At 50.9% G+C, this 10,917-nt stretch overlaps 1 protein-coding gene across 3 annotated transcripts; it reads left to right on the forward strand.

Moving 5' to 3' along the window:
• The first annotated feature begins 5,768 nt into the window (after positions 1-5,768).
• On the forward strand, positions 5,769-10,709 carry TMIGD1 (transmembrane and immunoglobulin domain containing 1). Of its 3 annotated transcripts, none has more exons than XM_063341383.1 (7): positions 5,770-5,949; positions 6,504-6,604; positions 7,639-7,917; positions 8,651-8,929; positions 9,827-9,930; positions 10,202-10,230; positions 10,611-10,709. In XM_063341383.1, exons 2-7 carry the CDS (start codon positions 6,526-6,528, stop codon positions 10,612-10,614), a joined length of 774 nt encoding a protein of 257 aa, XP_063197453.1. In that variant the 5' UTR covers positions 5,770-5,949; positions 6,504-6,525; the 3' UTR covers positions 10,615-10,709. The 3 variants fall into 3 exon arrangements, with proteins under 3 accessions (XP_063197454.1, XP_063197453.1, XP_063197452.1); XM_063341382.1 differs by having other exon boundaries at positions 5,771-6,231; XM_063341384.1 differs by lacking the exon at positions 10,611-10,709 and having other exon boundaries at positions 5,769-6,231; positions 10,202-10,234.
• Positions 10,710-10,917: the final 208 nt, after the last annotated feature.

Here is a 10,917-nt window from a genome sequence, read left to right on the forward strand (position 1 = left end):
AGCCTAAACATAATATAATATAATATAATATAATATAATATAATATAATATAATATAATATAATATAATACAACACAACACAACACAACACAACACAACACAACATAAATAACAATATAATATAATATATTAAAGCCTAAATGCAAACATGGCTGGAGCTGAAAGGAGCAGGGTGGCCTCTTGCCTTGGCACGGTGACAAGCTGCGGTTCCCGGGGGCCAAAGTGCGGCTCCCGATGCCCGTCTTCCTGGAGGGAAGCGCATGTGGCCTGTCCCGACTGCGCCACCAGCTCAGACCGGACCTCCAGGGGATTAAAGGCATTTTAACACCCTTTGATGTTTTGTGTGGCACGTTGCTGTACGGTGAGCTGCGGCAGAACGGGGTGCCTGAGAAGATATATAAATAGTACTGTGGGGCTCCCTCCATTCAGATCTTTGCTAATTCCTTTTCTGAGGCAGGCGAGATGATAAGGAATAACAGGCAGAAGTGCTGACTCTGCAAAACGCATCGCAGTCCATAAAACATTGAAAGTGGCCATCTCCGACAGCAGGTCGTGTCGATTCCTGTTTAACTTTTTGGTAGTATCTCATGTAGACATCTGCTTCCCAGCTCTGGCATTTCCTGTTGGAGACACACGCCCCGAGTCTCGCAAATAAAACTGACTTTCAGGGGAACCGTCAGTGGTATGACTCTTTCTTCTCGCTGCATTCCAGGATCCTTTGCGTGAGAGATCAGATGGTGCAAAGCTTTGTGGAAGCCAAGCGTGGTACAGCACCAAAAGGGCCCCAAGGAGAAGGAGAGTAAATTGGCTTCTCTTTCTTGGGGCTCCTCTGCGCTGCGCAGTCATTAGGAGAAGGACAAGCAGGGACCAGGGATTACCTGTCAGAAAGATGCCCCAGATCTAATTAAACTGGAAAAGCCAAAAGACCTTGGTCATCAGGACGTTCTTAAACCAAAAGGGAGAAGGAACGTCAAGAGGGAATTTGTCTGTCTCAAAAGTGATCACTGTTTCATCGGTTTAAGCCCTCAGTCTACAGATAAATTGCTCTGGATTTACACGGAGTAACTGAGCTCATTTCCCTTTTTCGCTGATAAAAGCCCAGTTGTCTGGAATTTCAACAAACCAATTGTAAAAGCAGCATGTGGCAGAAGACTGGTGACTCATCCACTCCTTTTCTCAGCGGCCAGTAACAACAAAACCTTCTCATTTCCTTGGGACAACCTAAGAGAGCTCTGTCTTCCGGATCCCTGGGTCAGCAAGACCGTAGATTAGGGACCAACCTGCAAGGAGCCGCCTCCTCCTCCTCCTCTTCCTCCTCAGCTCTTCCCTGTGCTCGTGCTTCATCCCCGCACTCCAGAAGGTGGTTCCTCAGGGGCTGTGGCTTTTCCCTTACAAAAGCCCCTGCAGTGGTTCTAGCCACAGAGGAGGAAGGAGGTTTCCTCCTGAAGGCTGGGCAGCACGTGGTTCCCCGTGAACTGGAAAGATGGAGCAGCTCGGTCTCTGCAGGTTCTTCGCACGAGGAAGGAGGGATGACGCCACAGCAGGGAAGTTAGAGCTGCTAATACAGTTTGGCAGCATTTCACTAGATCAAATCAGCACTTGGTTTTCCAGCACAGCACTTCCAAGAAATCCCACTGGTGATGAAAGTTCCTAGGTAGACAAAAATATCCGAGATCCAGGCTGGAGAGCAGCTACAGCAGAATATAGTCTTGAAAAAGCAGCAGATCTGGGAATACTGCTAGGGAATGTCCTGTGCTGGCCATCAAAGAACATCTAAAACAGGCAAGAAACAGGCACCCCGGCTTAGCATCATCCTCAGGCATTTTTGTTTCCCAGAGGAAAACAAAACCCCCCTGAAGTCCAGCCCATTGTGGCAGAGGCAGGTTTTCTGCCCAGAAAAAGAACAAAGTCATGGCAACCTGGCAGATGATCTCTGCTACGATACGGTCTTACCCTGTGCCTGAGGCGGGCGAGCGCCTTCAAATCGGTTCGATCAAGTAGAAAATGGAGTTTCACGAGTGGATGATGCAAAGCAAAGACTAATAGTATTAATCCCCCCGAGCGCTGCCAGGTGTGAACGCTGACAGCTGCTAACCAGGACTCCCTGGAGGGGAAACGACAAGGGCCAACATTTAAGTGGAATTTAATACAGATAAGTCACTTTTATCTCCTGCGGGGGACCTATATGGCTAATTTAATGCCAAGTTCTTTTCACATTTCCTTTTATTTGGGACCATATTTCTCAGAGCAGCTCGGAGAGAGGGGGACCGGTGCTGACTGCTGGGAAGGGCCAGCCGTGCCGCCTGCGCTGCAGCGATTTGCTGGGGCTTCCGTGCACAGTCCGAAGGGTTCCCACCGTCCCCGGCTGCTCTCTGCACCGCCCAGCAGACACCGGCAAGTGCCTCGATGCTCTTGATTAAAGGTTAGACTTCCCCTCCTGGAACATGGTTTTTCCATTTCTTGCACACACTTCGAAGAGGAAGAGTTTAAAAGACGTAGGAGCGATTGTTTAATGTGATGATTTTAGAGAGATGAGGTTCTCGAAGCCTAATTTACTCACGCTTCTGAAAGAGAAATACGAGTATAGCAGTATCAGTAAAAGCCCAGGATATGGTTCCTTGTTGCGTCACCAGGAGCACAGACTCCGCGGGGGACTTCCCACAACGCCGGTGGAAAAAAATAATCTCAGAAATGCATCCTCCTCCTCCTCCTCATGCTCATCTGAGCCCAAAGCTTTCGGCAGCCCTGTCCAGAAGTCCATGTCCGTGCCCATTGCTTTAGCTTCCCGCAGGATTTACTGTCTCTGAGCTTCTGCCGTGGTGATCACAGGGATCTCGTCCTGTTTCCAGGGCTGGGAGAAGGTGACTCCCCCCAGGACACTCTCCTGCAGGGCTGGCAGCGCCCAGGGGTGGGTATCCAGCAGATGGCATCCGCGTCCAACACTTGTGCTGGAGCTTCACCTTCCTGAGGGCTTCTCTTGGCTTTACTCAGAATCCGTTTCTTCATTAACGCCTACTTTTCATTTGAATGTTTAATGCCCTCTACGCAATTTGTTTTAAAATATCAAAATATTCACGGATTTGGTGCTCTTTTTGCTATTCTTGTTCCTTCCCGAGAATAAAAACCACTTATCATTCCTCTGCGTTCCATGTCACAATGTGGGACCTTTTCTAGAATGACCAGCAGAGAATAGAATTATTTACAAAATTATGAAAAAAACACTTGAGAACTGTCTATCCTTAACAGCGGGCGATATGGAGGGTATGGGCCAGGCGTCTGAGGAATCAGGGCACTTCGCATCTTCATGATCTTTATACTTGGGGGAAAAATGGGTTTTGTGGGAGGGAGCAGGAGCGTCGAGTAAGTTCAAGTCGCGTTCCCTGACAGCCGCGCTTTCCAGCCCAGCTATCTGGCAAGCAGAGGCAGTGGGTTTGGGTGTTACAGTCATTCCCCCAACAATGGAAGTGTTGCAAAATATGTAGCACCGCATATTAAAAAGGGATTAGGAGCAGGGAACCACAAGGAGCGGGGAGACAGGAGCAGCCTCTGAGCGGAGCCTCAGGCGCGGTTGCAGAAACGTGTTTTCTGGAGCGGGATTACAGCTGTGTTACAGGCGTTGTTTTGCCCGACAAAGCAACCCACAGATACGATCCCCAGCTTCCACACGTCTGTGCAGATCCTGCTATGCCCCGGGCTCCCAGAGCAACCTTCAGCCCTCACAAGGCTGCTGAATACAAAGGGAGTTCTCGCCTGCCCGGTGCAAGTGCCGGGGATTAGCGTTGTGCCCCCTGGCCCTGCAGGCGCTGGGGGTAACCGCGCGGTACCCAAACTGCCGTGAAGTTTGGAGTAGGAGACCCAGTGGAAAAGAGACTTCTTCCCAATCTCTATCATGTTCTAAATCTTCTCTTCTCGGGTTTCTAAAGCTTGGATTACACCCAGGAATAGGCTGGTGTTTATTAATGGATTCCTTTCGGGAGTGGTCAGTCTCATATTAAACATCCGTCTTATTCTGGGTTTGTCGGTCCACTGTTGCCAGCGGGATGAGAAGCAGGAACCGGGGTGGTGGATTGCTCTGGCTCCAGCCCACGGTGTGTCTAATCCAGCCCTGACGGTGCCCGATCCAAACTGCTCAAACGAGAGGGCTGGACCCTTTGCCGCGGAGAGTTCCGGAGTATCCGCCTCACCGAAGAGGTTCCTCCCAGTCTGAGTCATCTGTGGCTGCTCTACATTCTGGAACATGAGGTTTATGTCCCTCCTAAACGTAATGGAAAGGTGGATAACGCAACCCACAAAACCCTAGACCTCAGTAATTAGACACCCACGAGATAATTACGCCCCGTGTAAAAAGAAAAGTATAAAAAGCCATTGTGAAAGTAATTCTTATCAGTTTGAAAATGCTGCCTTTCGGTGCCTCTGGCCAAGTAACACCTTGCTTTTCTGGTCTCTCTTCTTCCAGCACATCTCGAAGCCCATTGCAAAACAGGATCCTGCCGTTGCCATTGTTGACAAAACGTCAACCGGGTGATCCTGAGCTCACCTTGCCGCCCGTCACACAGACCTGCCGCAAACCTGGGACACAATTCTTCCCAGGTCCCAGGCGATGCTGTGCCTCGCAACATGACAAACCCGCCACAGAACAGCTGTTCTCCGCCAGTCTTTTCCTTCACTCTCCTTTCCAGACAAAAAAAAAAGAAAAAAATACCCCAAAACTCCACGCGTCCATTCTCTACATCTTCCCTTACTCCAAACACCTCCTCCTTCTCCGGGAGCATCATCGCAGTGCCCAGGGGGAGCTCAGACCTCCCCGCACTCTCCCGCCTTTGGCTCACGCCTTGGCAGGAGCCCACGAGCCGATTCCCAGCCCGTTCCTCCCCCCGCTCCCCCCCGTCTCTATTTCACCCCAGCTTAATACCGAACCACAAAGATCACTTTACTCTTTGGAAGAGCATTTTGACTGAAGTTTGTACCGGACCGTACGCCAAGATTTAGCCGAATGCTTACAAGGACAGCATATATAACTTCCTAAAAATGGTGGAAGAAGCTAAATTTATTTCTTAGCATGTCTTAAATCAAGTTTGAAGGTAAAAAGTGAGTTAAAGGCTGGACACTAATTTCTAAACCAGCATTTTTCTAGAAGGTGAGTACTGTCTCTTTAAGGGACTTTTATACACATATATTTTTTAACAGAAAATGATTCCCTGTCAGTTTTAAAGGTAAAACAATAAACTCAGAAAAAGTTATATAAAGAAACACTCAAAGGTGACCCATGTTTGCAACAGACCCGCGAATAAATCGTGCTGCACGCTCCTGTGCTCTCCGCGCGCAGCCGGCCACGGAGCAGGAGCCCCGGCCGCCCACCGCTGCGCCCCTGAGCTGGGCCACCACGGCTGCGGGCGAAGGCAATGCCGAGGACGCGTCCCAGGCTCCTCCTGCTCGTGAAATGCACTTTATGGCTCTGCGGAGCCAGTTCTTGCTGAGCGACGTGCCCTTTGCCTGCGGGGACACTGACGGTGGGGAGGAAACGTTCCGGAGGCTGGGAGGACCCCATCCTTCCCAACCACGTCCCCGTCATCCTGCTGAACCATAAGCAGGCAATTTCAGACACCGATTTCCCCGTAGCCGAGTGCTTCAGCAGACAGGCAGCCCATCCACCCAGGCGTCCCAGCAGTGGGGGGACCCTCGCTCTTCCTCGGGGGGCACCCAGGGCTGAGCTAACCCCAGCAGCAGCCTGGGGACACACACCGGTGAGCAGCTCAATCCTCTGCCAACGCGCAGTTCAAAGTCTGAATCAGTCCGTTTTCTCATTTTTCAGTCAAAGGAGGACACAGCGACAGAGCTTTGGGCAGGAAGGGGCAAATCAGAGTCTACTCCCGCTCTAGGATAATCTAGGATAAACTTCCCACGGCTTGAAACAGTGTCGTGAACACCCAGAAAACTGAGAGGGAAAAGGTATTATTTTTGGCTGAAGGTCTTTATGGCTGATGCAGGAACTCTCTCATTAGTTACTCATTGCCTCGGCAAATCTCATAAAACGGAAAGCCCGGCAAATACTTTTCTTCAGTATTCTGGGAGCACAGAAATCCAGGGACTGAACGAGGCCTTGAACCCATTTTATGGACTCGCTTCTTACTGAGCTACCATAAAATATTAAAATTCAGACCTTATAAATAAGGAAGGGAAAGAGCTGTGCATTTCTTAGCAGAAACAGCCTCTCCAGGGACTCTCACCAAGGTAAGTTGGGTGTTACACGACCCAGAGCCGGGTTCCCCTGGCAGATGGGTGACTGGAGACAACAAACTCCTGCAACAGAGATTAGAGACGTAAACCCCCTTGATTCTGCTCCGAACTGGAAAAAGGTCCTGCGACGAATCGATTTAGTGTATTCCCTGGAGCCCCCGTCCCTGTCTGTAAGGGCTCTCCCCGGGGCGGCTGACGGCAGCGAGCGATTAACCCCCCGCGAGCCCCGAGCCCAGGCAGCAACGCCGTGACCTTGTCTCCAACAGACGCCAGCTGGGCTCCTCCGAGATGGCGCCGCGGAGCAGCCTCGCCGTCCCCTCTGAAGTGCCGGTCCTTGCCGTCTGCTTTTTGGCATGCGTAGCCACAGGTAAGCACCAGAAAAAAATCCGTGGTGGCTTTGTCCATCATGCCGACACGCGAAACTCTCCGGGGTTGGGCAGTGTCCGGGGTGACGTGCCACACCAGCATCCCCGCTTCCAGGTGTTCTGGAGGTCACCCCCGGGGGACTCTCTGAATACTGGCCTCTGATTCCGAGAGTAGCGGAGAAGGGAATGGGGAAGCTTCAGCCTTTGCCAACGTTATCGCCGCAGCTGCGCAAGGGTGAAGCTGTCGTCCCAAAGAGGGACAACAAAGAGGCCACCGTTTTCAAACCGGCTCCAAGAAGTGAAAAGCGTGATCGCTCTGGCCACCTGGGAAGAGACAGGGAGCTTCAGACTTTTTTATATTCAACGGATTATAGTGCCTTTATATTCTAAGTTATATTTTTAGTTCATTAATCTATGACAGGCTACAGGAGCGAATTTCAGCCCCTTACAAAATATTTATTTCCCACACTGGTCCTTCGTTTAATGTGTCCTGAGGTTTGTACAATGGACAAACTGCAGCTCTCCAACAGCGGGGCTCAGGCTGGCCGGCGGGCAGCTGAGGGGCTGATTAGCTGTTTTATGTTCTTTTATGTTCTTAAGCGCGTTCAGCTCCAACCCCAACACAGCGCATCAAACCACGAGCACAAAACCGGGGGCGCAGGTGCGTGCTGCAAGGGTGATCTGCAGCAAGAGGGTGAGCAAGACTGGCGGGATGGGGACGCTCTTTTGCTGCGTGTGTGTTCCACGGTCACTGCTGGTTTTCAGACGTTTTGTTATCACAGGTCAGGCCCCGGCGTTTTTGCCGTCACTTGCAAAAGCCTGACTTTGATTTTACGTAACTGTGGAGGGAGCTTTGTGATGAAGAAAACTTCTTGTCTCAAAAACTAAAGTCCCACCTACAACCAGCTGCTAGGCTGGTGCCGGGAACTCTCAGTCCCTCCTCCAAGGTGGAGAGCCTGGAGAAGCTCTCAGGGCGGCTTTTGCGGGGAGGGTACAGCCGAGGATGCTTAGTGCCCTCGTTCTCCTCCTTTTGCAGGTTTGGAACTGTCTGTAAATAACCACGTTGCTGATTTCTCCCTGTCTACAACGCTTGGCCCTCCCGTCTCCCTCTCCTGCCTCGTGCAGAACAGCAGCCAGGCCGAGGAGCTGCTCTGGTACCGAGGAGACGGGCAAGTGGATCTGAAAGATGGGAATAAAGTGAACGTCAGTAACATCTGCGTATCCCCAGTCACTGAGTCCGACAATGGAGTCACCTTCACGTGCAAGCTGGCACGGGACAAGTCTGTCCAGGTGTCTGTGCTGCTGGATGTCCAGTGTGAGTTGCGGTGGTGGATGACTGTGCAGAACGGCCGGGGCGGGAGGAAATCACGGGCTGAGCAGCTCGGTGTCCGGGCGCTAGCTGATGGCGGGCTGTTTTGCACCCTCGTACGCTGTCTTCACCAAGAAAAAATGCATTTAGGAGGAGATAACTCACCCGATAAGCCACTCCCTCTCCACAGCGGTGGTTATGGCCTGATCTAACGCCTGTTTTATGGGGAGTGGGTGGGCCCTTAAGTAAGATGTTCTGGATACGTCCCTGCCTCCACCTAGGATACAAGTCAGGGCAGAGGAGTCACGGGAGTGACTGTCTCTGCCACTGATTGCCCTGCTGATTGCCAGGGATCACGAAGGGCTGCACAACCGAACGGGCACAAACTTGAGCATAGGAAGTTCCATCTCAACAGGAGGAGGAACTGCTTCACTGTGAGGGTTCCAGAGCACTGGAACACGCTGCCCATAGAGGTGGGGGAGTCTCCGTCTCTGGAGACATTCCAACCCCGCCTGGACGCGTTCCTGTGCCACCTGCTCTGGGTGACCCTGCTCTGGCAGGGGTTGGACTGGGTGATCTCCAGAGGTCCCTTCCAGCCCCTGCCATTCTGTGGTTCTGTGAACTGTGATGTGTTACGCCACTGAACACGGTGCACAAGGGATGTGTGACGGGAACTTATTTTGTGTTAAATGGTGAGCAGCGTTATTAATGACCTATTGAACGGCATTACCGTGAACAGTTCCTCCCCAGCTCTCTGGAGAAGAGTCCCTCCGAACTGAAGAAGAGAAAGACGTCACTATGTCCTGCAACGCCAAATCCAACCCTCAGGCCCAAACAGCTTGGTATAAGAACAACAACTCCTTGACCCTAGAGCAAAACCGTTACCAGCTGTACCAGACCAGCGAGGTCTTTCAGCTCTCGATCATAAAAGTACAGAAGTCTGACAACGGCACCTACACCTGCGTGGTGAAATCTCCTCTGGGAGAGGGGAGAAAGGATTTCCACCTGATCGTTGAAGGTAACAAGGCTGCTGCCAAACCATAAGCTTTACAAATAACTCTCCATTCTCTTTTTTAATGATCGCAATCCATTTATATTAAAAAGTGTAAGTGGAATGTGGTAAATTCCCCACATTAACTTCTGAGGGCACAGCAACGGCGGGGAGCTCTCCTTGCACCCGTGCCTGGGACCACGGCACCAGGAAGGGCATTTCCAGCTCTACCTGTTATTCAAAGTCACTTGGCGAGTGTGACCTGAGGCGGGCTCATCCCACGGTCTCACTTCCCACGCTGACAGGGCACATCCAAGTGTGGTTTAAAGCACCTTAGGTCTTACTTGAAGCTTCTTAGTCCGGCCATAGTATTGTGTCATGCCGAAAGAGCCGCTTAAGGCAAGAGAGAGTAGTTGTCCTCCAGAAGTGACTACAACAGGGAGTGCCTACAAGTCACAGAGGTGACTACAAGTGGACAACAGGGAGGTGGAGACCTCGCAGGGGCGGGATGCTCAGGCCTCGGGCAGGTGACACGAAGTGAGGTGACCCACCAGGCACCCATTTCTCACGCAGCGTCCGGGCCCCTCGCATTTCTGTACTCTCAGGGAAGAAAGCATCGTTAGCCGTGTCAGTGATACGGCTGGACACCCTTACTCCCACGCATAAAAGTGCTGTGGGGATCTTCTTCTTCAGGGACTGACGTTCCAATTCTTCCTTCAATCCGCTCAAATACGGGCTCGGCACCCTCCTTTCCAGTGGACTAATCCACACAGTCAGTCTGCGGGCAGCAGGGAGAGCAACAGTTCAAATCAGCAGTGACAGCCACGGGAAAAGAAATGTGTCTTTCCGCAGTTCTGTGAAATGTTCTGTTTTATATGACTGCACCAATCTGTCGCATATTCAACCTCCTCTCCCTCTTGACAGATAAAAAACCCGTTTTTCCCATGGAGGCCGTTATTGCTGCTGTCGTGGTGGTTACGGTCACGGTACTTTTTGGAATTGTGGCTCGAAGAGATAAAATTTTTAAGGTATGGAAAGCTCTAGTTTCTTAGGAAAAAAAATGGTATTGATTTGCTGCAATGCCCTGGGTTTTTTTAATCTTTTCTATGCTACTTTGTAGTGTCGCTTTCCCCTGTTAGAGAACTGCTATGTACTACCTCCTGCTTTACAATTACCAGTAGATAAAGCAAATATGAGATATCTTACGGTGGACGGCGTTAAACACTTACAAGATATTAGTAAAAATATCCCTAGGGCCAGGAAATACAAAAGATAACCAGACTGTTTCTTTATTTTCAGTGCTTCAAAAAATCAAGTGAAACAGCGCTGTAAGTATTTGTCTGCTGATTCCTGCAGCTTCCAAACGAACCCCCTTATTTAAGCCTTGGCAGAACCTGGGGAACAAAAGAGCACTCAGTACGCCCCAGCCACCCTGAGTTTTCCTGCATCTCCTCTCCCAGCGGGGAGGCCCCAGTGGGCAGAGATGCCCGGGAATACAGCAGGACAGACGCAGATCCCGCCCCAGCCACGGCTCCTGCCCTTGCCCCGGCCATCCCAGGGTCCTGGCAGCGGGGAACAAACGTAACGGCGTATCCCCAGCCTGCTGCAAGCTTTCTGGAGCTGAATGCAGCCCAGGCGAATTCAACTCACTTGTTTTTTTTTTTCCAGAATAGGTCATTTTTAATTTCTTCTTTTCATTTTCCTGCAGGTAAAGACCACAAGGTTCCTGCGCATACCCAGAAAACGCCATTTCCACTGGTAGAACATAAGCCCTTGTGTGAGATTATGAGATAAAGCACTGAAACAAGTGTTTTGGGTCAAGTTTATACTGTCTTTTTGAAATATAAGTGGTTCTTTGCGTCTGCTTGTTCTAACCTTAGGGACCTTATACTTGTTCTAACGCTTAGAGCAGCGCCATGGAGGGTGGGCTGCCCGAGCTGCTGCCAGATCTTGCCCTCTACACTTATTCCTAAAAGGTACGCACGCGGCCAGGCATGCGGGTTGTCAATCGGTCT

Source organism: Chroicocephalus ridibundus, chromosome 7, assembly GCF_963924245.1.
Source record: "Chroicocephalus ridibundus chromosome 7, bChrRid1.1, whole genome shotgun sequence".
NCBI classification, from domain to species: domain Eukaryota; kingdom Metazoa; phylum Chordata; class Aves; order Charadriiformes; family Laridae; genus Chroicocephalus; species Chroicocephalus ridibundus.